We start from the raw sequence: 27,631 nt of genomic DNA, 5'->3' as shown, positions 1-27,631 counted from the left end.
TAAATGTGTGAGATGATTAATGAAAAAATTTGTTGTATTCGACATTTTTAAGTTCAAAGATGTTTTTTGAAGCTTTGTACTTCATTTTTGCATGTTGCTGATTCTTTTTTTAAGGTTTTGTTACTTTCTATTGTACACCACAAAAATTACCTTAACCACCAAGGTTCACCATCAGTCGCCACAAACAACCATCACAAATAACCATCACTACTTGAAAATAAAGAATAATGCACCACACTTTTCATCATACTTGTAAAGATATTGTTGGAATTAAAACAAAGATGGACATGTTAGAGGGAAGGTATAGAAGTACGAGGAGAATTTGTCAATTTCATTTCTTGCACATATATTTATAGATTTTATTTCTTAGAATTTCTTTTCTATAATGTATTTTTTTATTTGGAATTGGACTTTGATTTTTTAAATCTATTCCAAATTTTCATTTTCATGACACAAAATCTATTTTGGATTTCCTTGTTTAGAATTTATTTTTTAATTTTAGATTTTTATTTCCCTAATAAGGGGCAAATTTGGAATTACAAAAGTTAATTGAGTGCAGCTGTAAAATAAGTGGGTGCAAAAAGTAAATGTCTTAAGAGATGGGCAGAAGTTTTGGGCCTAGTGATTTTTTTTTTCTTTGGGCTGTGTTACCTGGCTATAAAATTTAGGGTTTTACGTAAAGAATATATTTTGGTGCGAATTAGCTATGATGGAAAGATTTGAGACAGGTGTCAGAAGAAGTGCGCATCAAGCAAGGGAGCAGGAGGGAGGTTGATAGAGATGCGCAGCAGCATATAAGAGCGTTTCAATCCCCACTTCCCAAAATGGCTTCCACACTCTGCTCCTCTTCCACTTTTCTCCTCCTTCACGCTACGACGTCGTTTGCCCCTCGTCGGAGCCTTTTGCATGCTCAGTTTGGGACTCTCTAATCTCTACACCCCCTCGTATTCCTCTGCCCTCAAAAAGGGGTGCGTTCTGTCTCTCTTGCGGTATTCGCTGTTCCGTCTTCGTAACATCGTCCACTTTCTCTTCCTTTCTCTCTCCATTGAGTTCAATTCAATTGCCTCTGTTTCAGATCGAAATTGGGTATCCAAAAGCCACTCCACCGTCAGAATGGAAGCAAATAGCACCACTGTCCCCAGCATTGTTGTCTATGTCACTGTTCCCAACAAAGAAGCAGGTACTAGGAACATGTTCGGTTATTTAAGTTTTTTAACTTGTCTCTTTTATTTTCACGTGCGTTGGTGGTTGTGCAGGTAAGAAGTTGGCTGAAAGCATTGTCACAGAGAAGCTTGCAGCTTGTGTGAACAGGGTACCGGGTGAGAATTTCCCACTTGAGATCTGTTATAATCACTCACAACACACTGCAACTTTGTGTATCTAATGGTTTAAAATTAGTAATATCTGGGAGGGGTTTGGTACTTCTAGATATTAATTGTTGTAACAGAGTACTTTTTCTAATTATGTTATTTTTTGTGATTTTGTCCCTGGATTTGAATTGATTTGATAAATACTTGATTCTGGACAACGAGAACGAACAACAAATGTGCTTGCCATTGCATAACAGTTAACTACTAATAATGTATTGGGCTGTGTACTGTCTTGAGTTAGATTTTTGTTTTAAATGAAATAGCAAGCTCCGGAATAAAAAAATTTTGCTTGTATTATGGGTTACTTTGTTTGCATATACCAATCAATGTAGACGTCCCTCTTTTTTTTATCTTCACTTGATCACTTAAATTGAACGTGATTCTATTAATCGAAAATAGTTTCTCTGATTGAAAATATTTTGAATATTTTTAGTTACCTTCACGCGTGGCCAGAACTTCTTTTTGCATTCTTTGTCATGCCACATGTAGGTAACCAAGACTTGAATGAATTCCACCACTTGACAATTTTTCTTCACTTTTAGTTTATATACTTGTTTCACTTATGGTGTGTGTGACCATGTCCACCAGTGGCATTGTTCTGGTATATGGTCTTGACTCCATGGTTGTCAAACTCGCTAGTCTACGTAGACTCCTGGGGAGCTCCGTAGACTCGACCCGTAGACTCGTTTCATATTAAAAAAAAAAGTGTAAATAACTACATTTAGTCCTAAATGAGAATTAATAATATACCAAATCATCTAACTTCAAAGTCTCAAATAAAGAAGGTCATACAAATACTACAAAAGTTAAATTGTTCAATTCAAGTCATAGAAATTAAATAATTAGAAATTCAAATTTCTATGTCCAATCCTCTAATGATATCCTCTCCTCCATCATCTCCATCATCATCTTCATCATCATCTCCATCTTCATCTTCATCCACATTAACTCAAAAGTCAAATTTTCAAGATCAAATGCATCTAGAGTTGGAATTGTTAGTGTCGGATTTAAGTGAACATTTGCATCTTGAACTTGATCAATCTCATCAATATTATCTCCCTCTTCAGTTATCCATTCATCATCTGATTGAATATCATCAAAGGGAAGATCAACTGTTTTTCTACTTTGCTTATTACTCAACTTCAAGTTGTACATGACATACACCAAATCATTCATCTTTTTCTGATGCAAACGGTTTCTTCTCTTTGTATGAACCTATATTAAATAGGAAATTTAGTAACTAACCATATAAAACTAAATAAAGAAATTATAAATAACTTCAATTACCATTTCAAATGAGCTCCAATTTCGCTCACATCCAGAAGAGCTACAAGTCAAGCTTAGAATTCGGATAGCAAACCTCTTCAACTCTGGAGTTCTATACCCAAACATCTCCCACCATTCTCCAGGAAGTATTGTTTTTCTACTTTCCTTTGCGTCATCCATTGCAAAGGCTCCTCTACCAAAATGATACTCAACAAGTTGCACATTAATTATCCTTCTTTCAGCAGCATCCTTAACCAATCTTCTCATGGATGTATACAAGCCTTCTTTCACCTCAGGATCATCAGATCTAAACTCAGGTTCATAATGGAATTGGGGATTGAGATAGTACGCAGCTGCATGCGGAGGCCTATGAAGTTGATTATCCCATCTTGCATCAATTATTTTCCAAACCTCTTCATAGCTACATACATTCATTCAATAGTAATCAGTACCAACTATCATATAAGTAATAGAAGAAGGAGTAATTAAATTTTTAAAGAGAAAAGCTATAAAATTTTTACCTTTTCTTAATATGATTAAAATTGTTCTTAATCTTCTCCTTTGCACGATCCATCTCTTCATATATGAAACCCATTGCAGGTTTTGCATATGAATCCACCAATCTTAAGACCACATATAAAATATATGATGATTTTCTAAGAGCGTTTATATAAAATGACTTTATATAAAGTCATTTTAATGACTTTATATATTAATGACTTTATATAAATAAAGTTTAACTGCAGGATGTATGTTTGAGTCATTTTCAGATAATTGTCAATACAAAAATTACGTATGGCAAATAATATCAAAATATTTTTATAAAATGAAAAGGTAAATTTTATAAGACAGATTATTTCAGTGAATTTTATAAGACAAATTATTTCGGAGTTCCTGATAATACATATCAATATTTATTGAATTTGTTCTTTTTAATAATATTTTTATCTATTTCAAAATTAAATTTACTATTAAAAATATTTATTAATTAATTTAAATTTTGGATCACAGAGAGATAATTTTTTATTTTTAATAATGTTTGTGTTTATTATCTTCTTCTTGGTGTATTAAATACTCTGTCATTTATATAAATCGTGTAAATTAAGTTACACATTTATGTTAAATAAAATGGTATCATTCTAGTTTAACTTTATTGAAATATATATTTTAAAAAAATATAGATATAAATATGATATACTTAAAAAAATATTTCAAAATGAAAAAATTGTGTTTCAAAAAAGTATGATTTTAATTTTTAAATTATTGACTTTCTCATTCTAAAGTGGTATTATGAAGTAAATCTTTGTTATTTTTTTATATTTTTATAGATAAATTCTTTTTCTATATTCATATATTTTTTAATTTCAACAATATTCTTAAATTCAATTACAGACTAAAATTAACAAAAGGTTTAATCTATATTAATTTTTTTAATAAAAATATATTAAAAACTCATATATCTCATAAAGTTTCCTATTAAAAATGAAGTTAATACGATATGACTTTTAAGTTGATTTCTTTCTATTTTAATTTTTAAAAAAATACTATTTTTTTTAGAATAAAAGTATTAAATTATTTAAGTTAATTTGTGTTATTAAATTTATTTGGTCTTCATATATTTCGCCTTCCAAAACTCTTGTCCTTTGAAAAGTTTTTCATGGGTGACTTCCTACATATCAGCATATTCAAATAAAGGTCTGCATATTTGTTCTATGTGTACGCTATGTGAAAAACATGAGGAATCTATTTAACATTTATTTTTTGAATGTGTTAATGTTTTGCGTATTTGGAGTTGAGTTCGACACATTTTCCCTACTTATGATTTCTCTAATAAGGATGATTTTCTTTCTTTTATTAAGAGCGATGGTAGTCTGTTGGTTAAATTGGTTAAGTTAGCTGTGATAACCTTTTCTATTTGGATGATATGACGCATGATGAATTATGCTCATTTTCAGGATAAGATTGAGGTTTCTATGTCTATTTTGGTTATTAAAGATTTAACTTGTCTAGTGGGTAATTCATCTAAAGCTTCGATGAGGAATGATATGTTCAATTTCAATGTGCTCAAGTTTTTTGGTATTAACACTCGTACTGGTAAAGTTCTACGTTCTCTTCTTATTAGATGAGAGTTTCCTTCATCATGATGGGTTAAAATTAACACTAATGGGGTTGTTGAGGGTTATCCATGTCTTGCCGCTTGTGGAAGTATTTTCCGTGGGAGTATGAGGTAGTTTATTGGAGCTTTCTCTGCGTTTTTTGATGTTCAAACTATTTTGGTTGCTGAATTTTATGGAGTTATATATGCTTTGGAGGAAGCTCAAAAGTTAGGTCTTACTAATGTCTGGCTGGAATGTGACTATGCCTTTGTTTGTGCTGCGTTTACTGCTAGGACAAATGTTCCTTGAATGTTTCGTAATCGATAGAATATTTGTCTTAATTACTGTGGAAAAATCAGGTTTAAGGTGATAAGTGTCTAATTTCAGTAATATTTCATATTAAAATATAGGCACTTATGAGGATTTATTGCTAATTTACATATAAAATAATCCATAATTTATGAATTTATACTTTTTTACATTTTTATGAGCTTTATTTGAATAAAAGCACTTTATTGCCAAATTTGGTGTTAATTGCAGATTTATAGGGAAGATTGGAGATTTAGAATAAAGGAGAATAATTTGAGCTAAAAAGATAAAGCCGGAAGGTCCCAAAATGGAAAAAGATGCAAAGAAAGATTGAGTGTTTTTTATGTTTTATCATTTAGCTCATTAGCGCGACACATGAAGCAACCTAACCCTAGAAAACTATGATAAATAGAGGGCTAGAGGCTCAACCCTAGTGTGCCAGATTGAGAGGAAAACATCATAGAGTGAATTGTAACCAATTGGGAGAATGGAAGGTGATAGAAGTATGCGTCGCTAATTCTACCCTTTGGGATTGGGAGTAATATGCTCAAACTCTTATGTATTGTGGTGATATCTTATATATTGATATTCAGTTCCTGATTGATTATTGGTATTGTTGTTTTACTTTTTAACTTTTCGTGACCGAGATGTATTTTTAGGATTTGGACCTAAACATCAATACTTAAGCATATTTGAGTGCTAGGGATAGATTTGAAATGTTATTTGTCATTAACGTCTGAGTGTGATTCTAACTTGTTTTTATAAATATGCGAGAGATCAATATTTAGGAAAACATTCTTAAGAATTTTATATGCGAGAGATCGATATAAATGAATTTTCTACGTGCATCAATTTCAATCAAAGAACTCAATATTAACATCAAAATACATGAGTGGGAGAGATGAAACCTAATCCATATTTTTCCAATTGAAGCAACTAATTCTTTGTTTGCTTTCTGATTGATCAGTGCCCCCATATTTTTGTATTTTCTTCCTTTTTTTTTTTAATAATACTTTTTTCATGTGATGACAAATGATTGGTTTTACTTAAGGTGTCAGCCTAGTTGAGAAGTAACATAGTAATGTCTAACATGAAAGTTTTTTTATAAAAACATAAAAAAATGATTAAATTATTTCTCATTTAAATAATGAAAAAACTGTATCAAATAAAGTAGAAAGATATTTAAAAAAATTATGTTTACTTCTATTATTAGTTTGAGCGAAAGCATCATTTTATTTTTTCTATATTTTTAGTTATTTTTTCAGAAATTACAAAATAAATTTAAGATGAAAAATTGACTACAAAACTAAAAAAAAATATCTTCACACTATGGAAGGTAGAATACAACGAATATTCTTGTTAAGTTGTTCACATGTGCTTAAATGATTAAATTATTCTACCAAATGTTATAGTTGAAAAATAATAGAAGTGTTGCTACTAAAAGAGAGAATTTTGGAGTGCGGAAATGCAACTGAGATTATACTTCAATTAAGATTATTTAAAAAAGTTTTAAAAAATAAAAATCGACTTTTCAAAATTAATATACATGTAAAAGAAAAAGGTATGGAGGGAGGTTTGAAAATAATTTGTTTTTCTTTTGTAAAGTCGTAATTAAAAACATGTTTTTTTTTAAGTTCGTCCTTATTAGCATATTTTTATGTTTTAAAAAATCGTGTTTAATAGCAAGTTTATATTTTTTTTAAAAGATTTAACTATTTGGTGTACGGCTTTCAATACTTAGGATTTATTTGTTTTTAATGTTTGTAATTTTGTTTAATTTTCAAGTTTAAAAAAAAATTGTGTTTACTTATAATTGGGTGTAATTTTTTGATTTTATTTATTTTGAATTTAAGAAAGTTGTATATAATGTTATAATTTTAGTTCATTTAATTAATTAATCAAATTATTTATGTTAATTGAATGCAACATGGAAAAAATTAAAAGGATATCACTAAAATATATATTTTATTATAATAAATTAAATTTAACAAAATTGGAGAAATTGAATAATTGTTTTGATTATGACCGTGGTTCCAACAATAAGAATAATTTTTATTTATACTTAATTAATCATTATTTTTTCAACTAACACATTGACCAATTTCAAAAACTATATATTTATTCATACTGAATAGTTCTAATTATATACTATTAGATTATAATAATAAATAAATTCATTATTTTAATTCTTATTTATATAATTGTGTTTACTTTGGTCTTAACTAATTTTTGTATTAATTTTGTGTTTTTTTAGATTAGTCTAAAGGAAGTGTTTATCTTTGCAAATGAGTCAAATATGCAAAAGTCAAAGTTGATTATTTGAATCAAAATAGAAAACAAATATGAGGAAAAGAATGAGAAAATAAAATCTACAATATCTCAACAACAAAATTGGAAGCAAATATTTTGCAAAATACAAGGAAACAAAATTCAAGAATTATGAGAAGTTGAAAATTGAGAAATTGTTAATAAAGACCAAGTCAGGAGCTTCATATGGTTTTCTCTTAGTTTCTTTTCTTCTTTGTAACTTTTTTGCCTTCGCATGGAAGACTAAACATTTTTTATTGATTATTTTATAATTTCTCATTGAGTTCTAAAATTTTGATTAATAATTTTTTTTCCAATTTTCTATAGTAGTTGTTTAAATATTCTAATCTCTTAGAAATCTGGTTTTTGTGAGAGGTTGTACTTGAACGCATGATTAAGAGTCTTCTTTAACTTAAACTTTGATTTCATAGTTAGTTCGCAATGTTCTAATTAATTTATTGGCCACATGATGCTTTACTGGTGAACTTCAAGTTAAATTAGATTGACACATGTTTAATCTGGTTTAGCTATATGTGAGAATTGAAGGATGATAACCTTTAGATGACCTATGAAGAATTTATTGGTGAAAGAACTTGGGAACCAACGCTTTTTATTTTCTATTTTAATCATTCTTTTATATTTTTTTATTAAACAATCTCAACCCCTTTTTTATTTTTATTGTTACTACTAACTTATTTTGCTTGTAGATAGATTATAAACATTGATTTACTGATTTTATTATTGGATTCGTTGGGAAATGACTTAGAATCATCTAACCACAATTATATTATCATTTTTTAGCGTTAAAAATATCTACGTTGGAATCATCTTAATTTGACAGCAAAACAAACAAATATCAAATTTGACGCCTCCAACCAATATATTAACATATTAAATAATCTTTTAATATTGACGACTTTATGCCATAATATATTGATCAATTTAATTTTCAATTATATGTTTGAATGTATAGGTAAAACACATGTCTAAAAATGTTTTGATAATGTACGGAAATTGATTTTCATAAAAAACAACATGTTTAGAAATCTCAATTTTATGATTTTTCAAATTCAGGAAAAGAAAACCTTTTGTATGTGGTTTAAACAAGAGTAGCATAAACATCCAAACACACGCAAAACATAACGATCACAAATTTTATCATATTGTTTTTCATGCGGAGTGGTATTACTAGGAATAGGTATATGAATACAAATTATTAAGTAAGTAGCATGCTAGATAGAAAAAGTCCAAAAATTAACATAAGTTTAGAATGAAAAAAAGAGCTCTAGTAACATTTAAAAGATATTGATGCTTTGTCTCAACAATACCATTCTTCTTTGGTGTTTCCACAGAAGTAGTTTAGTGAACAATACCTTTGGATGCAAAAAAATATTTCATCATAAATTCAACATCATTATCAGTACATTTAGTCTTAATCTTTGTTTGAAAATGATTTTCAATATAAGAACTGAAATTCATAACATTATCTTTGATTTCAAACTTATCACGCATAGGAAAAAATCCAAGTATAATGAAAATTATCGATAACAGTGAGGAAGTATCTAAAACCATTCATAAAAATAACAGGACATGGCCCCATATATCCATATGTATCAAATAAAAAATATGAACAACATGCGAATTTTTAAAGAAAAAATGAAGTTTCTTTTTGTTTTGCTTGATGATAAGCATCACAAACATAAGTCTGTAAATGCTAGGATAATATGTTTTTAAAAGTTTAAACTTTCACTAGAGGGGTGTCCCATCCTATCATGTCAAAGCCTAATGTTTTGAGCAACACAATTGAAGATAGGAGAGACATTCTATTCATGAGAATTATTGAAAATGTACAAACCAACAACTAGCTCTCAAATGAGAAGAAAATGTATCATATACACTCATGAGAAGAAAATATGAGTTTACATTTAAGAGAGGAGGTAAGTTTTGAAATTGAAGCAAGGTTAAAAGAAAAATCTATAACATATAGCACAACACAATAGTAAGATAAATTATGTGATTGAGATGAACAATTCCAAAATGGTTACCAAACACATAATGGTCATTAGGTAACTTTATGAGAATAGAACTAATGCGGTGATAAGTAGTAAAAATAAATAATGTACAAAATACATGATTTGTGGTTCCATAGTCAAGAATCCTATTTATTGGAAATTAAATTATTTAATATGAACTTCTTACCTACAAATGAATATTCTAGATCTTGATGATTTATATTTGGTTATGAGATTGTTCCAAATGCTGGAATCGATTTTCGCAGGTTGAGGAGTTGTGTTGTCCATGAACTTGATCTTGTTCTTCGCACTTAATATCGTAAGCATTAACCTACTCCACGAGTGAAAATTGTTGGAGTAAAGTACCAGCGAGACGAGCAGAGTTGTGGGGTTCTCATCTGGGTGAAGGTATAGGTAAGTTTGTACAAAGAGCGCAATAAAGCTTTAATACAATATTAAGAAGTTGACTTTAAGTCTGACTGAACCTTATGAAATTGGTTTATAAAGTGAGGTTTGCACTCACTTATATACTATGAAATGTCCTTATCTCTAGTCAATGTGGGATCTCCAGCACACCTTCCACAGACCGAGACATGTCAACTCGTGTGTAAGACTATATATTTATAGGTGATTTGATAGCGATCATAGTGTATAAGTGAGTGCAAACATTACCTTATTGAATACCTTAAACTCACCCCGCACTCATGAAATCGAAGTGTAAGTTGCTTGTATGAAAAAAAAATGTTAATATCAAATATGACTTGTTTAATAAAATTTTATAAGATGTTGATTGATATTCTCCAGAGAATATCCTTGATATACGTGAAAACAATATGTACGAGTATAAATTCATGGATCAAATGAACTAAATTGGAAATTCATGGATCAAACATACACTCACATATCGCTACAAACAATGATAGAAAATCACAATTTAGAGAAGTTCAAATGATGAGATAACATAAACTCCAAAATACATTAGTGTTTCAGTCATAATCAACTCCAAATGAAGAAATTGAAAAGGGTAAAAAGAATAAGAACAAAAGTATAATTTCACAACGCATTCCAGAGGAACTCCAAATCATCGTATATAAAACACAAGATATGAAAGGTGCAAGTAGATGTACAAAGAAAATAATGTGAACTACACTTTAGTGTAATTTGCAGTCTTAGAATGAGAGATTAACCATTTTTCTTTAAAGGAAAAACAATTCATTATCACATGATGTCTCACTAATACATTTGTAATGTGTGTGAAGCATTTTGGTTTACCTTAATCAAAAGTTTCCCATTCTGTGATCACCACAACAGAGTTAGAATTTTGCATTGGTTGCTGCTTCTTAGGATTTCCCTGCCTCCTCTGCTATAATCCCACCTGTGGAAGCATCAGTCTCCAAAACTGCAACCTGTCCAATTTCAATTAATTAAAAGCATTAATTAGTAAGAAAAATAAGTACTCATAAATTAATATTGAAATTGTCCATATAAATTATGAAACTGAAACTAAGTACCTTCTTGCATAATTTGTCAACCTCAACTTTATTTAAAGAATTTTGAAGTCTTTTCCTTCTTTATAATTTTTAACTTATCAAGTATTCTTCTTTCTCTATTCTCAATGTCCACAAAAAGCACCAATTTCGACCCATCATTGACTCTCTCAACATCAAAATATGACTTTGAATCTCTCTCCTTGTTCTTGTAAAAGCTAAACAGCCCAAGAAGAAGAAAAAACTAAATGCCAATGGAACAATGAAAAGGAAAGCCTACAATAAGTTATGAAAGAAAAAGATAAAAGAGGAGTTTCATCCTAACAAACAAGAGAAAGTGAAAAATGATCCCCCATGTTAGCTTAAGAGCATCTTTATATTGATGCTGTAAATATGGTGGCATGAAATCCATAGTCCGTGCAATGCATAAGGCAACTAAATAGCACAGTTGGTTACCATACACTAGACATATTTGTCTACTGTTAAAATTTGAAAAATATAGCCTCTAGTAGTAATTGTTATAAGATTTGAAAGTAGTGAGCAATCACAGAAATACAAATGTTTTTAAAATTTAATCAATAACTGTTTTTATCAAATATGCATCTATTCTAATATAGTAACATCAATGTCATACATGTTTGAGTTCTCCTGGTCTTGTTCTTGTTTTTTATCCATTTCACCAAACAGATGAGAAACTGTTCTCTTCTACTGTTGACTCTTGACATCGACAAGGTGCTAATAATAACTTATGGAGAAATCACATGTAAAATAAGAGGACAACAAAAAATAAAAATAAGCAAATAAGAGTCAACAAAGAGGAGGTCAGAAAGAGGAGATCAGAAGTAGAAAAGAGAAAGTAAATTACACAATCACTAAAAAAAATACAGTATCACTACGAAACAATGGGACTAAGAGTCTCTCAAGAAGAGGTGGTAATTATTCATACCAATCAAAATAATATATTTAGGATAATATTTAATTTAATATAATTATTTTTAAAAATTTAATTTATTTTTTTAATAAAGTTTAATGGTTATTACATCTTCATAAAACATGATAATTATTGATGATGTCACATACATAATAACATTAATTTGTACAGTGTGGAACGAACGTAAATGAATATTTAAAAAAAAAATATTAACATTGTTTTTTTTAAATTATTATATTAAATTGAATATTAATTCTATATATAATATTATTTTTTTAAAAATCTCAATTAACCATAAATATGTGATAACTAAAGTTGATGTGATAAAAAATGATTTAATAAGTATAATATAAACTTTGAAAAATTAATTAATATTAAATAGAAGATAGAATTAATATACCACTGTTAAATAGTATATTCCACATCCAATAGATACTATTGAAAAAATACTTTATATACTAAATTCTCGTCATATCTTATTATAGATATTTTGTCTTTATTACATGACTTCATCATTAGTAACGGAGATCAAATAAAAAAAACTCTAAAATTAAATTGCAAAGTCGGCCTTGTATTCATGATTTTTTACAATACACAAAAAAAATCACATCTTTATCTTCATCTTTTGATGCTACACATAAATCATTTACACTTGAAGAATACTAACTTATATACTCGCGTGTGTATGAGTAAATTTAGGAAAATTCAAAAATATCATTCAAAATGGTGTTGTTGTGCTCTCTTTTATTTGGTTCGTTTCAATCTAGTAAATATTGACCATTTTGACATTTGAGTTGTCTACCAATTTGAATTGCATATTGTTGCTACAACTATCATGTACACGGATAAAAACTTATTATTATTATTTTCTTAATTTGGTTAGGTGAAAACTTGTCCCCAATTAACTATGAACAACTTTCATTAGCCTTAAATCACTTAAATCATGTTTGAAAGTTTAATTAGTAGTACACTCACTAGGTTATTCAAGTATCTACTTTTACTTATCTAAACAAGATATATAGTTTTACATAATTTTTAAAAGAAGTTTACTATATCAAGTATTAGATTATGGTTTTATTCTTCTTTGATTTTTTTTTTTATAATATTTTTTCGGTTCAATTAGATTTCACTTAGTAATTCATTGTATTTAATTCCTAAAATTTAAGATAATGTGATATTCGTTCCTAATATTTAAAGAAATATTTTAATTCTTCTAATATAAAATATATGATTTTTATTTTTAAAATAATTTATTATTGATTAATGTCAAGAATTATTAAAAATATATTTTTTTACTGTACTCACCATCCCATCAGAAATGTGAATTGACAAAATTAACCCTAAGAGGTTTTAAGAACCTAAACAAACATTTATTTCTTCTCTGTCATTTTCGTTGTCACTGCTCAGAGCAGGCCGCAATGAGTATTCTGGGCGATTTTTGTGATTTTAGTGCGTGGGTTCTCAGTAAATATAAACAAACATGTGTGCTTCTTTTCTGTGCTATGGTTAGTGGATGGTTTTGGAAACGTTGTTCGTCAAAGAAGAAAGGTAAGATTCATTTATGTGTTGCTTTCGAAATTTATAATCCATAATATTTGTGTAAATGATAAATGTAGAATGAAATGGGAAAGTGCATAAATAAAATAATTTATTATTAATTAATGTCAAGAACTATTAAAAATATTTTTTTACTGTACTCACCATCCCATCAGAAATGTGAATTGACAAAATTAACCCTAAGAGGTTTTAAGAACCTAAACAAACATTTCTTTGTTGTCACTGCTCAGAGCAAGCCGCAACGAGTATTATGGGCGATTTTGGTGATTTTAGTGCGTGAGTTCTCCGTAAATATCAACAAACATGTGTGCTTCTTTTCTGTGCGATGGTTAGTGGATGGTTTTGGAAACGTTGTTCGTCGAAGAAGAAAGGTAAAATTCATTTTTGTGTTGCTTTCGGAATTTATAATCCATAATATTTGTGTAAATGATAAATCTGGAATGAAATGAGAAGGTGCATATATTCCAAAAAAGGTAGTCTAGGTAGTCCTTAACCTGTTTTTGAAAAGGGCTAACCATTTTAAATATTTTTTCCATTTTGGAAATCAATAAATGTATCCTAGAAAGAGTATTTCAGAATGATGTTTTTGTTTTTCAGATTTCCTTTTCTGAAGACTCTTTTCTTTGACCGAACATCCTATTTTATAACCATTTAAAATTATTAAGAATAATTTGGATATTTTAGAAGATGTAGGGTTGGAGAAAAAATATAGGAGTGTAAAAGAAACCCTCTTTCTGAAATCAAGAAATTTTAAATATTTAATTTTTTAAAATAATTTCAAAAGTTTATATTAAATTTGAAGAACTAAAAATAAAATGAAACTTATTAATTTATAATTTAAAAGGGTCTTAATCCATTTTTTTCTATTAGATGAAATTTTACATGCGGGAAAAATACTCTCGCAACATGTTCCCTCCTTACACAAATAATTGGGACCTAAACCCTAAAGAAGAACAGAAAACCCTCACTCTCTAAACTCTTTCCTCCATTTACTATCATAATCCCAAATTATTTCACCCTTCCTCTCCAGACTCGCAATTGTGATACTTACTATCGACCTTCCTCTGAAGTGTTCCATTTCAGTCATATAATCTGTATTTTATTCTTCTCTCATTCTCGTAATCTTCCTATTTGAATGTTTTAATCAGTGTATGTTTTTTCTTTTTCATCCATTGTCGCAGTGCTTGCCTTTACAACTGTTTGGTGCATTGGCACATGTTTAGTAGCACACAACAGTTACGAAAGGGCTCTAATTTGATTTTGTAGGAAATATGCTAATGCTTGCCTTTTATAAGCTTACATAGTTGCAACTTGTTTATATATTTGTTAGTACATGATATATTTATGATAATTGGTAAGTTTTCTCTCTCTCACCGATATGGAATTCGAGTTGAAGCTAGCTAGCTACAAGCCCAAAGGAAAAAGAAACATGAATATCGGCTTAAAAAATAACAAAGATGTTTTCTGTTAGAACTATTTATTTGCGCTCAACTTGGGTATCAGAATTTTCATATTTAGGCTGTATGAAAAAGGAAGGATTTTGAACAACAACATATAAATATCAAGTGTTTGGTGTCTGGGGTTGTTTTCAATCTGAAGGGTTTTGGACTGATTTGTTTTGCTTCCCTCTGCAATTTCATTTGTTCTGTGGCAAGAATACTTGAATCAAGGGTCTTCCCTTTTTGTTTTTTGACCCCATAGTTTTTTTTGTGTGGTTGATGTGTGGTGTTCACTGTCACTGATATGTTTCTGTTTAGTTCTTATGTTCAGTGATGTGTTTGTTTGTTTGGACATCTATTTCAGAATATGCAATGCAAGGTTATGAAATTTTGTTGTGGCTATATTTTCCTTCAGTCCATCTTTCACACTGCTCTTTTAACCATGTTTCTCTTTAAATAGTTTAAACGTCAGACTCCATCTGTTTATACTTGCTGCATGTGTGATTTTCCTCTAAGTACATCAGATACACTCAAAATATTATAAGATATTTTAAGAAGTGATAGAAGTCACATTCTATTATGCACTATCTTATGTATCCATATTCTATTGCTTTCATTTATGTTACAAACAACTTAAGTTTCCTATTGGTAGGCTTCGCATCAGGTTTCTCATAACTGGGTCTGGTTTTAAGTTCTAATACACCAAATGAAGATAGTAACTGTTATCAATCTATCATTAACATACCTCATTTTTCTATATTATGATATGCAACTTCCTAGTAGCTATCTGTATGTTTCAATCCCTGATATGATACTGTGTTGGTATGTTATTGCCTTGATATATGCTGTTTTAAAACTTTTTCTTTTTTCTTTTTAATAGTGTGTGAAAATAAGACGGCCTCAATCATGCAGAGCTCTCAGCAATGGGTCGAGAAATAGTAACATAAGTTCTCTTTCAATTATTTCTATATTTTATTTTGTACAAATCTAATTTTGAATGTTGTAACCCAGCCGACCAAGGAAAGTGAAAGATGTTGCCCACCAAGAAGAAGTTGTTCGAGTGCTAACAAATACCCTTGAAACTGGAAGTGTAATTATCCTTTTCAAATACCTACTTTTCCCTTTCCTCCTCCTCCTCTTCCTCAATGAATCAAGCTAATCTTGTATTGCAGTGCCCCTACATGCTCTTCTATGGTCCTCCCGGCACTGGAAAAACAACTACTGCTCTTGCAATTGCCCACCAGCTTTTGGGTATCCCTCTTTAGTTTTATTTTCACAATTAGAAGAGCGCTTGTTTATTTCTAACTGTTATGCCAATTTCTTGTGATCAAGAGACCTTAAGCAGCTCTAACAACTACTAGCTTTGGTTGCTCTGTAGATCAAAATAAACAGAGCTGCTAAATAATATCTAATCAAGAATCCAAGATTGACTACATGTAATGGAAACCAAGGTGATATGAACTATCTGTTAAAACTTTCTCTTAAAATATGCTTTACACTCTTAAGAATATTTCAATAAACCTTTGTTAGTCAGTTTCACCATGAAATCATTTACCGAGTAAAAAGGAAATCAAATCTAATTTAAGGAATACCTTAAGTTCAAATATTTTCACAAAATTTATATAACTACCTTTGAATTCTTGACATGTTGAGTCATAGAGATCCAAAGACTATGCAAATTGTGCATCACTTTAATAGCAACTTACGGTAATAATTTTACTAGGAATATTTTTTGTTCAACTGTTAGAAATGAAAGACCTAATGTTATGCAGTAGAGGATCATTTTGAGGGTTGAATTTATCAAAATGTCAATTTTGTTTGTTTTATGAGTTGGGATTCATTGGTAGTAAAAAATGCTTCCGTTTTCTTCCTTAAGCTAATCTGTTGTGCTGATGGACACAATGACACATGTAATTTAATTTCTAACAACTATATATTACCGACCTGAGCTCTATAAGTCCAGGGTGCTGGAGCTGAATGCAAGTGATGATAGAGGGATTAATGTTGTTCGTACAAAGATAAAAGATTTTGCTGTTGTGGCTGTTGGTACTAACAAGCGTAAGAAGTATGGGAAATCTAATTCTCTTAAAAGTCTTTCCCCCTCCTTTCTCTGCTTGTAAGATTTGAATAACTTCCTCTTTGTTATGGTGTTTTGATATTGCAGGGGTCATCCTTGTCCACCATTTAAGATTATTGTTCTAGATGAGGCTGATTCAATGACAGAAGATGCTCAGGCATGTTTGTTATGTTTTTCATTTCTAACGTTGCTGTCTCAAAGTGTTCTGGTTTCACACCACCTTCAATTGCTGTAAAGAATGCCCTGAGGCGTACGATGGAAACTTACTCTAAAGTTACAAGGTTCTTTTTTATATGCAACTATGTGAGCAGGTATCTTGTCTTTCATGCTAATATGTTCTTCTTAATTTGGTATTCTCATATCTTTAAGGAGCTAATGAGTATTATAGTCACCATGATGAAAGTAATTAATCCAAATAGTGCCATGGAGTGGTTGGCTCCAAAAAAGCTATAGTGAGTTATAGGACAATTGCTATTTTGAAGCTTTATGATACGCATAGCATAAGTTTTATACCACACGTATATATGCTGAAAAATAAGATAAGAACTCCTAAATTGAATAAATTCATAATTAATGACAAAAAAAAGAGTTTGAGAGATGAACACATTAATAACAACCAACATCAAGGAATCAAACAAGTCTAAGCCTAAGGTTTAAAGCACCTAAATAAATAATTTTAACTACAAAATTATAATAGATATGTCCATAAGATACCATGACCATGATTTCCATCAATTTTGACATGTAATGCTAATGAAGTTTTAATTATTCTTTTGGTCCCTATTGTTGCAACATTTCCCCTTTTAGCCCTTATAACCTAAAACATCTAATTTTGGTCCCTGTATTTGCATCTCTTTACCCTTTCGTTCTCCTTGCCAAGTGTTGGCTAACATTGTTTGAAATGAATGAGACGTGGTTCATTTAATCAACATTAATCTGAAATGTCGTTGTATGACTTTAGAGAACAATGACCCAAAGGGTAAAAACATGGCAATTATAGGAACCAGAAGAGAATGTTTTAAACTATAGCAACTAAAAGGGAAAGTTGTTGCAATTGTAGGTACCAAATGGTAATTAAACCTTATGGGGTGCATTGTAAAAGGACTTTTATTTTGTATCCAAAGGGATGGCAATGGGGTGGGACAAGTGCGGGTTTTACTATCTCATCCCATCCTTGAAGTAAACATTCATCCCCATTCCCATCCTTATATCCAACAATTATGAATTTTTTGTCTCATCCCCATGCCCATCAAGGAACATGTGTATACTTGTACCCAACCCATACTTGCCCCTTTGCTATTTCACATCAGTGTTATCAATATTTGATTTGATAATGGAAAATATCAATCCTTTATGAAGTTATAACAAAAACCATAACGGGTTATGGCAGAAGCATTGCGTCAAAAGAAATTCAATATATAAATACACCACAAATTTCAAACTTAAAATAGCAACAAAACATTTCCAACTTAGCCACTCCACACCTCATCTCATGTAATTTCTTGATTTTCCACTGTCACCACAGCCTCATCAAACCTCGTGCAACAACCACACAACCTCATTAGATCTTGTGTTGCCGTTGCAAGCCTTCTTCTCTCTGTCTTTTATGGTATCTTTGTTCACTGCTAGTATCTCATGATGCAAAAAGTGGCTGCCATGACAAACTCGCATTGTCATTGCCATGTTGTGGCATTGATTAGAAATTCCTCTGTCAGTTTCCACCATAATTGGTTTTGAATAACATTGTTTCACATTATTAAGAAAACCTCTAATGTCTAGTCGACATGAGATATCCAACACACCCTCCTCACGTTGAAACTATCAACTCGTGCGTGAGACTATATATTTATATTTATGGATGGTCTGATAGCAGCTCGATAGCGGGTGACACGATAGGCATAGGAAACTCTCGCTAGGATAGATTCGAAATGATTTGGATACCATGTTAAGAAATGCTCTAATCTTTAGTTGATGTGAGATCTCTAACACACATTTTAATTAAATATTTTTTTTATAAAAAATAAAAATCACATTAAAGAAACATGATATTATCAAGTATTAAATATTAATAGGATATGAATTTTATTTTCTCTAATGTCAAATATCAAGAAAAAAAATTATAATTGTATAAATATCAAATTAGAGTATTAAATAACAATTGAATAAAGGTCAAATAATTATATAAAAGAGTAAAAATGACCAAATGTAAGACCTAGAAATAAGTTACAAAACTAAGGACCAAAGAAAACTTAATATAAGTTTTTTAAATTACCTAATAAATTAAAAGTGTTTTAGTAATTTAAAATGGGGATGAGTATGAGGACATGGATGAGTACTGGGAAATGTATGAAAAAAAAAACGGGGTAGATATGTACATATCCATTCTCATCCCCAATTTAATAAATTGGGTATTATCCATACCCGTACTGTAGTTAATGCGAGGATTTCTTGTCAAAATCGGGATAGGTTTGAATAATGCCCGCACATATGGGTTCATTTTCCATCCCTATGTCCAAGGATTGGAAGTTTATATAACCTTTTAAAAATTAATTTTTCAGGCAGCACCATTTCCTTTGAATGGACATTTACGGAGAAGAAAATCTAACATTCTTTAGTTAAAAGGAAAGTCTTAATGGAAAAAAGAATATCATGTTATTGTTATTAAATCACTTAATGTGGTAAGAATTTTGTAAAAATGACATTATTCTTTGAATTATAGAAAACTTGTATAAGTATTTCTGGTAATATATTTGATCAACCAAATAAAACTTATCATTTGTGTGAATCATAATTCTCAAGATTCATATTGATCAGGAATCATGATTCCCATGTATGAAAAGTTGCTTTGGTATCAAACGCCATGTTAATGTGATATATTGATACAGTCCTTTTCCTTTTGTTCTTGTTAATGGTTTCCAAGGATAGAACACATTGACTTCATACATTATATGGTTGTCATTTTTTTTTCCATATGATTATAGAACCACTTGCTTCAAGATGTGCAAAATTCAGGTTCAAGCCATTGTCAGAAGAAATCATGAGCAGCCGGATTTTGTACATATGCAAAGAAGAGGAACTCTGTCTTGATGCTGAGGTGAGAACCTTATGGGCTGTTTAGTTCAGTGGAGGGGAAGGGAAGGAAGATGAGGGATTTTGATTAGATACTCTGTTTAGTTAAGAGGAAGGGAGGGGAGGGATATAAATGGAGAGGATATGCAACTTGTTTCTTGTTTGGTTCACAAGGGGAGGGGAGACTTTTTAAAAATTAATTTACCTTCATTTCCTTGTTATTTTGGGTTCCCAAGTGTAAATAGGATTATTTTTGCCAATACATTTAAAATGTTTTAAATGACTTATCTTCCCCTCCAAATCCCCCCAATATTGGAGGGGAGCAAAAATTGAATGAGGGATTTGGCTCCCCTCCATTCCCAATCCAACTCCCCTCTCCTCTATTTCTCTCCAACCAAGCATGTTAGTTCTCACACAATGTAGTATCATTCTTAATGGTCAGTATTTTATCTTTAGAGGTTTTGTTACATCATAATGGATTATTTTTCATGCATTTGCTTCCATAGGCTCTTTCAACCCTTAGTTCTATTTCTCATGGAGATCTTCGCCGGGCAATCACATACTTGCAGGTGAGCGGCATTTCCTGGTCAACACATTCAATTTTCAAACAATTAAGTTATATGATTTCTATTTTCTTATAGTTTTCATGTGTAATTTAACTCAACCTCTTCACATCAAATAATGTAATCTTTCAATGTGATGCTTTTAACATATTCTGCTTGACTCCACCAGACTAATGAGTAACATTCCAAGTATGTTAATTCTGTGCTGTTTCTTAGGGAATAAATGTTACAAGAAAAACTGTTATTTTTCTTAAAAATATTGTTTTACAGTTGCATGTTGTCTTATTTTTAGGACATGTTTTCCATTTTTATTTATATCTAGTACTGAATCAACGATTAACATCAATGGAAAGTTGATGCGGTGATGAGGTCAAAAGTTCCCTGCTGATAAGATAGGAGAGCCTGCGTTATAAATAATATTTGTTTGATTGTACGAGCTGTTGGGTTTGGGCTCACTTCCTATGTGGAGGCCCATTCCAACATTAACCTTTAGAGTTTTTCAAACAGGGGCAGAGCCAGTAGCACATAGAGAAGAGAGAGAAAAAGTGAGAGAAAAAGAGAGAGAAAAGATTAAAGAGAGAGAAAGCTTCGCTCAGCAACTTCCGGCCACCATCGACTCTTTGTTCACCGTTGGATCGGGCTGAAATTTTGTCAGCAGGTTCATACTGGTAACTTCAATCTGACCGTTCGGATCTTGCAGAAGGTGTTTGAGCAGAGAGAAATTCATCTCACACTGCAGCAGCGTTTTTTAACGTTTCTTTTGAGAACGGGAATTTTCAGATTGCTGCTGCCGTTTCGTCCACCGTTGGATTGGGCTGAACTATTGTCAACAGGTTCATACCTCGTGGTTCTGCAGTTTGACCGTTCAGATTGTTCAAAAGTCACTGGAAAAGTGACATATATGCCGTGTACGGTAACTGCAGTTTGTGAATTTTTCAGGTTCCTTGTTCTCTGTTTTCATCTCTGTTGTATTGGTATTTTGCTGGTCATTGAGCACAAATTGTGCTGTGATTTGAGTCTCTTGTAACCATAATTTTTTATCATAGTGGAACCTTGATTGACTGGTTTGTGCCCGTGGTTTTTACTTCTCACATTGAGAAGGTTTTCCACGTTAAAATTCTTGTGTCTTCTTGAAGTGTGTTAAGTGTTGCTGCCATTATTTGCTATTGCTGCTCACAGATTCTTGCAAGTTGGGGAAATTGTTATCCGTTGCGTATTGCTCTTGTTGAGATATTATTGTTATTGTATTGAATTTCCCATCAGAGTGGTATCAGAGCTCTTTGGTTGGAGCTATTAGACTGCTTGAATGATGGAGGCAAAAACAAATAAGATGGTTTGTTTGAACGACACTACTTATAACTTGTGGAAGTGAAAAATGAAGGATCTGTTATTTGTGAAGAAATTGCCCCTTCCTGTATTTGCTACTGAAAAGCCAAAAGACAAGACTGATGAGGATTGGAAGTTTGAGCATCAGCACGTTTGTGGTTTTATTCGTCAGCATGTTGAAGACAATGTTTATAATCACATTGCTAATGAGGAAGATGCAAAATCCTTATGGAAGAAGATTGAGACTTCGTATGCCTCTAGTACAGGGAACAATAAATTATGCTTGTTGAATTCCTTGATGAATTTGAGGTACAAGGAGAGCACTTCTATTTCAGATCACTTAAATGATTTTCAGGGGCTCCGAGATCAATTGTCAGAAATGGGCATCAAGTTTGATGACAAAGTTTTGGGATTATGGCTGCTGAATACTCTACCAAATTCTTGGGAAACATTTCGGGTTTCAATTACAAACTCATCCTTTTGTTCTTGTTAATGGTTTCCAAGGATAGAACACATTGACTTCATACATTATATGTTGTCATTTTTTTTCCATAGGATTATAGAACCACTTGCTTCAAGATGTGCAAAATTCAGGTTCAAGCCATTGTCAGAAGAAATCATGAGCAGCCGGATTTTGTACATATGCAAAGAAGAGGAACTCTGTCTTGATGCTGAGGTGAGAACCTTATGGGCTGTTTAGTTCAGTGGAGGGGAAGGGAAAGAAGAGGAGGGATTTTTAGATACTCTGTTTAGTTAAGAGGAAGGGAGGGGAGGGATATCAATAAAGAGGATAAGCAACTTGTTTCTTGTTTGGTTCACAATTCATTTCCTTGTTATTTTGGGTTCCCAAGTGTAAATAGGATTATTTTTGTCAATACATTTAAAATGTTTTAAATGACTTATCTTCCCCTCCAAATCTCCCCAATATTGGAGGGGAGCAAAAATTGAATGAGGGATTTGGCTCCCCTCCATTCCCAATCCACTCCCTCTTAGAATTTGAATCAAACAAAAAAGTTTTATTAAAATCCCTCTTCAACTCCCCTCTCCTCTATTTCTCTCCAACCAAGCATGTTAGTTCTCACACAATGTAGTATCATTCTTAATGTTCAGTCTTTTATCTATAGAGGTTTTGTTACATCATAATGGATTATTTTTCATGCCTTTGCTTCCATAGGCTATTTCAACCCTTAGTTCTTTTTCTCAAGAGATCTTTGTCGGGCAATCACATACTTGCAGGTGAGCGGCATTTCCTGATCAACACACTCAATTTTCAAACAATTAAGTTATATGATTTCTATTTTCTTATAGTTTTCATGTGTAATTTAACTTAACCTCTTCACATCAAATAATGTAATCTTTGAATGTGATGCTTTTAACATATTCTGCTTGACTCCACCAGACTAATGAGTAACATTCCAAGTGTGTTAAGTCTGTGCTGTTTCTTAGGGAATAATTGTTACAAGAAAAACTGTTATACCGAGAAAAACTCCTTGGGCTGCACGTACAAATCTTCTGTAAATTATACCGAGAAAGAAAATAGTTTTATATCAGAACGGCTTGAAATAATTTCAAACGATCAATCTCATACTAATCCATTATGAACTACAGTACCTTAAGAAACATTTTACCGTTGGGGCTGTCATTTCGAACTTGAGAAAATTTAAAACAGCAGATTCCATCTGCAAAACCTGCATCGGATAATTTTGCTTGAGATGTGAGGTCCTCAAATACATACATAAACAGTTAACCTGAAGCCTCAAATGAATTCAAACCAAACCTCGTCTTTGAAGTACGTGTTATCAGTAATGTAACAAAATTCTTCCACTTGAGGTGCACAAATCTCCTCATATTTACTGCAAACAAATACCAAAAACCAATATCAATACTAGAAACCCCATCAATCAGAAAAATTACGAGGAACTTGTATGACTCCTTACGAGGCAATCATCATGGAGGCAACACCAAGTAATTGTAATCTTTGTCTGTTCATCACATTTCCTGAAAGATACCGGTCAATGTAGTTTACCGTCAAATACAATGTATCAGGTACTAGTCTATACTCTTCACCCACCTGCAATCCGAAACTGAGTTTAGCATGTAGCCATATACACCAGGTGTGGCACTGAACTATTATTGGAAAGAACAGCGACGTTCCCCCAAGAATAAAATATTACCTACATATTCCTATTTGCAATATAATAATGTTTGAGTTTAACATGTGTAGTTATCAACAAACATCATTTACCTCCACAAGCCAGTCAATCAATATTGCACGCATGCTGGGGTTTATGTCCTTCTGAATTCTCTCCATGAAGTCTGTGGAAGGCCTTTTCTTTGCCTAATATTTCAAAAACTAGAAAATATTAGACCAATACGACATTCTAAAATAAACAGCAATTATTCTAATAGCCACATTTTCTTTGCTTACTCTGATCATAAAAACAAAAATAACAGAGATCACTGCATATATTTTTCAAATGTAGCTTAACTATACCTCAGACGCACGAAGGTGCTTGTAGATATCACAAGCAAAGGATGCGCAGAGCTGAGGATCCGCGTAATTGTTATCAACATTGACAAACTTATCCCCTTTTTCCAACTCAACAAGTATGTCTCTACTACAAATGTTGCCTGCAAAGACTTCAATCAATATCTAATGTAAAAACATGAGCAGATAATTTTATATTCAGTAGAAGTGACCAGAATGAAACCTGATTCGGCAGAATCAGAGATATTGAGATTGCTGAACGTCTTCCTCTCAATTGAATCAACAGCCGCAATATCACTATTGTCCACATATTCAATGTCAGGACTCTTGAAGGAGTCACAAGAAGACATCGACTCATCCATAGAAACCGACATTGCATCAGATGTACTAGGTGAAGCATCCAGCACCGGAGGAGGAACAGTAACAGTGACAACGAGTGGAGGAGGAGGAGCTTGATTCCTCGCAGGGAGAGAATTAGCCTTCGGGAAAACAACTGCATTAATAGGTTTGACATTCGCCAACGCAGGCCTTTTATTGCCTGAGCAGAGCGGAACAGGCTCTTTCTTCGTCTTCGCGAGTTTAGCTGCGCACGAAACCTAGCAATGCGAAATTCGCAAGAAGCAATAGTTAATGAAGCTGTTTGCGATGTGTGTTAAGTTTGCAGAATTAGTTAAAAGAGGAATTAGTACCGAAGAGGAAGAGTTGCGCTGAGCGACGGTGTTGGTGAGGTTAGAGAGAGGTGGACGCTTCTTTGGCACGTTTGTAGGAGCGACTAAAGAGGAGGAGGTAGAGGAGGAAGAGGTGGTGGATGCAAACGGTTTCTAGAGGAGGAGGTAGAGGAGGAAGCAGTGGTGGATGCAAATGGTTTCTTCTCTTTGTATGAACCTATATTAAATAGGAAATTTAGTAACTAACCATATAAAACTAAATAAAGAAATTATAAATAACTTCAATTACCATTTCAAATGAGCTCCAATTTCGCTCACATCCAGAAGAGCTACAAGTCAAGCTTAGAATTCGGATAACAAACCTCTTCAACTCTGGAGTTCTATACCCAAACATCTCCCACCATTCTCCAGGAAGTATTGTTTTTCTACTTTCCTTTGCGTCATCCATTGCAAAGGCTCCTCTACCAAAATGATACTCAACAAGTTGCACATTAATTATCCTTCTTTCAGCAGCATCCTTAACCAATCTTCTCATGGATGTATACAAGTCTTCTTTCACCTCAGGATCATCAGATCTAAACTCAGGTTCATAATGGAATTGAGGATTGAGATAGTATGCAGCTGCATGCAGAGGCCTATGAAGTTGATTATCCCATCTTGCATCAATTATTTTCCAAACCTCTTCATAGCTACATACATTCATTCAATAGTAATCAATACTAACTATCATATAAGTAATAGAAGAAGAAGGAGTAATTAAATTTTTAAAGAGAAAAGCTATAAATTTTTTACCTTTTCTTAATATGATTAAAATTGTTCTTAATCTTCTCCTTTAAACGATCCATCTCTTCATATATGAAACCCATTGTTGGTTTTGCATCTGAATCCACCAATCTTAGGACCACCATATAAAATATATGATGATTTTCTAAGAGCGTTTATATAAAATGACTTTATATATTAATGACTTTATATAAATAAAGTTTAACTGCAGGATGTATGTTTGAGTCATTTTCAGACAATTGTCAATACAAAAATTACGTATGACAAATAATATCAAAATATTTTTATAAAATAAAAAGGTAAATTTTATAAGACAGATTATTTCAGTGAATTTTATAAGACAAATTATTTCGGAGTTCCTGATAATACATATCAATATTTATTGAATTTGTTCTTTTTAATAATATTTTTATCTATTTCAAAATTAAATTTACTATTAAAAATATTTATTAATTAATTTAAATTTTGGATCACAGAGAGATAATTTTTTATTTTTAATAATGTTTGTGTTTATTATCTTCTTCTTGGTGTATTAAATACTCTGTCATTTATGATTTATATATAAATTGTGTAAATTAAGTTACACATTTATGTTAAATTTATGAAAATGGTATCATTCTAGTTTAACTTTATTGAAAGATATATTTTAAAAAAATATAGATATAAATATGATATACTTAAAAAAATGATTTCAAAATGAAAAAATTGTGTTTCAAAAAAAGTATGATTTTAATTTTTAAATTATTGACTTTCTCATTCTAAAGTGGTATTATGAAGTAAATCTTTGTTATTTTTTTATATTTTTATATTTTTATAGATAAATTCTTTTTCTATATTGATATATTTTTTAATTTCAACAATATTCTTAAATTCAATTACAGACTAAAATTAACAAAAGGTTTAATCTATATTAATTTTTTTTAATAAAAATATATTAAAAACTCATATATCTCATAAAGTTTCCTATTAAAAATGAAGTTAATACGATATGACTTTTAAGTTCATTTCTTTCTATTTTAATTTTTAAAAAAATACTATTTTTTTTTAAAATAAAAGTATTAAATTATTTAAGTTAATTTGTGTTATTAAATTTATTTGGTCTTCATATATTTCGCCTTCCAAAACTCTTGTCCTTTGAAAAGTTTTTCATGGGTGACTTCCTACATATCAGCATATTCAAATAAAGGTCTGCATATTTGTTCTATGTGTATGCTATGTGAAAAACATGAGGAATCTATTTAACATTTATTTTTTGAATGTGTTAATGTTTTGCGTATTTGGAGTTGAGTTCGACACATTTTCCCTACTTATGATTTATCTAATAAGGATGATTTTCTTTCTTTTATTAAGAGTGATGGTAATCTGTTGGTTAAATTGGTTAAGTTAGCTGTGATAACTTTTTCTATTTGGATGATATGACGCATGATGAATTATGCTCATTTTCAGGATAAGATTGAGGTTTCTATGGCTATTTTGGTTATTAAAGATTTAACTTGTCTAGTGGGTAATTCATCTAAAGCTTCGATGAGGAATGATATGTTCAATTTCAATGTGCTCAAGTTTTTTGGTATTAACACTCGTACTGGTAAAGTTCTACGTTCTCTTCTTATTAGATGAGGGTTATCCATGTCTTGCCGCTTGTGGAAGTATTTTCCGTGGGAGTATGGGGTAGTTTATTGGAGCTTTCTCTGCGTTTTTTTATGTTCAAACTATTTTGGTTGCTGAATTTTATGGAGTTATATATGTTTTGGAGGAAGCTCAAAAGTTAGGTCTTACTAATGTCTGGCTGGAATGTGACTATGCCTTTGTTTGTGCTGCGTTTACTGCTAAGACAAATGTTCCTTGAATGTTTCGTAATCGATAGAATATTTGTCTTAATTACT

General features: G+C 31.2%; 2 protein-coding genes and 2 pseudogenes across 3 annotated transcripts; 2 read left to right on the top strand and 2 right to left on the bottom strand.

The window, feature by feature from the left end:
• Nucleotides 1–809: 809 nt before the first annotated feature.
• LOC150027824 (protein CutA, chloroplastic-like) lies at nt 810–16,039 on the top strand (annotated as a pseudogene). The gene is made up of 6 exons (XR_016520495.1): nt 810–989; nt 1,076–1,180; nt 1,257–1,319; nt 15,655–15,712; nt 15,786–15,864; nt 15,947–16,039. The product of XR_016520495.1 is annotated as a protein CutA, chloroplastic-like (transcript).
• Nucleotides 2,221–15,524, bottom strand: LOC150027825 (uncharacterized; annotated as a pseudogene).
• Nucleotides 16,040–16,213: 174 nt separating the features above from the next.
• Nucleotides 16,214–22,534, top strand: LOC150027823 (replication factor C subunit 4-like). The gene is made up of 5 exons (XM_090301523.1): nt 16,214–16,225; nt 16,724–16,839; nt 16,939–17,008; nt 17,089–17,162; nt 22,365–22,534. The coding sequence occupies exons 1-5, from the start codon at nt 16,214–16,216 to the stop codon at nt 22,507–22,509; spliced, it is 417 nt and encodes a 138-aa protein (XP_090157649.1). The 3' UTR covers nt 22,510–22,534.
• A 717-nt stretch (nt 22,535–23,251) lies between these two features.
• Nucleotides 23,252–24,884, bottom strand: LOC150027822 (cyclin-A1-1-like; the record flags this gene model as incomplete). The annotated part of the gene is made up of 7 exons (XM_090301522.1): nt 23,252–23,321; nt 23,421–23,497; nt 23,587–23,662; nt 23,747–23,880; nt 24,055–24,147; nt 24,304–24,440; nt 24,521–24,884. Coding segments are annotated over 7 exons (951 nt in total), but the record flags the coding sequence as incomplete, so codon positions are not given.
• Nucleotides 24,885–27,631: the final 2,747 nt, after the last annotated feature.

Source organism: Phaseolus vulgaris, chromosome 4 (assembly GCF_051622355.1).
Source record: "Phaseolus vulgaris cultivar YP4 chromosome 4, ASM5162235v1, whole genome shotgun sequence".
Taxonomy (NCBI): Eukaryota; Viridiplantae; Streptophyta; class Magnoliopsida; order Fabales; family Fabaceae; genus Phaseolus; species Phaseolus vulgaris.
This window is presented reverse-complemented; position numbering and strand designations above follow the sequence as displayed.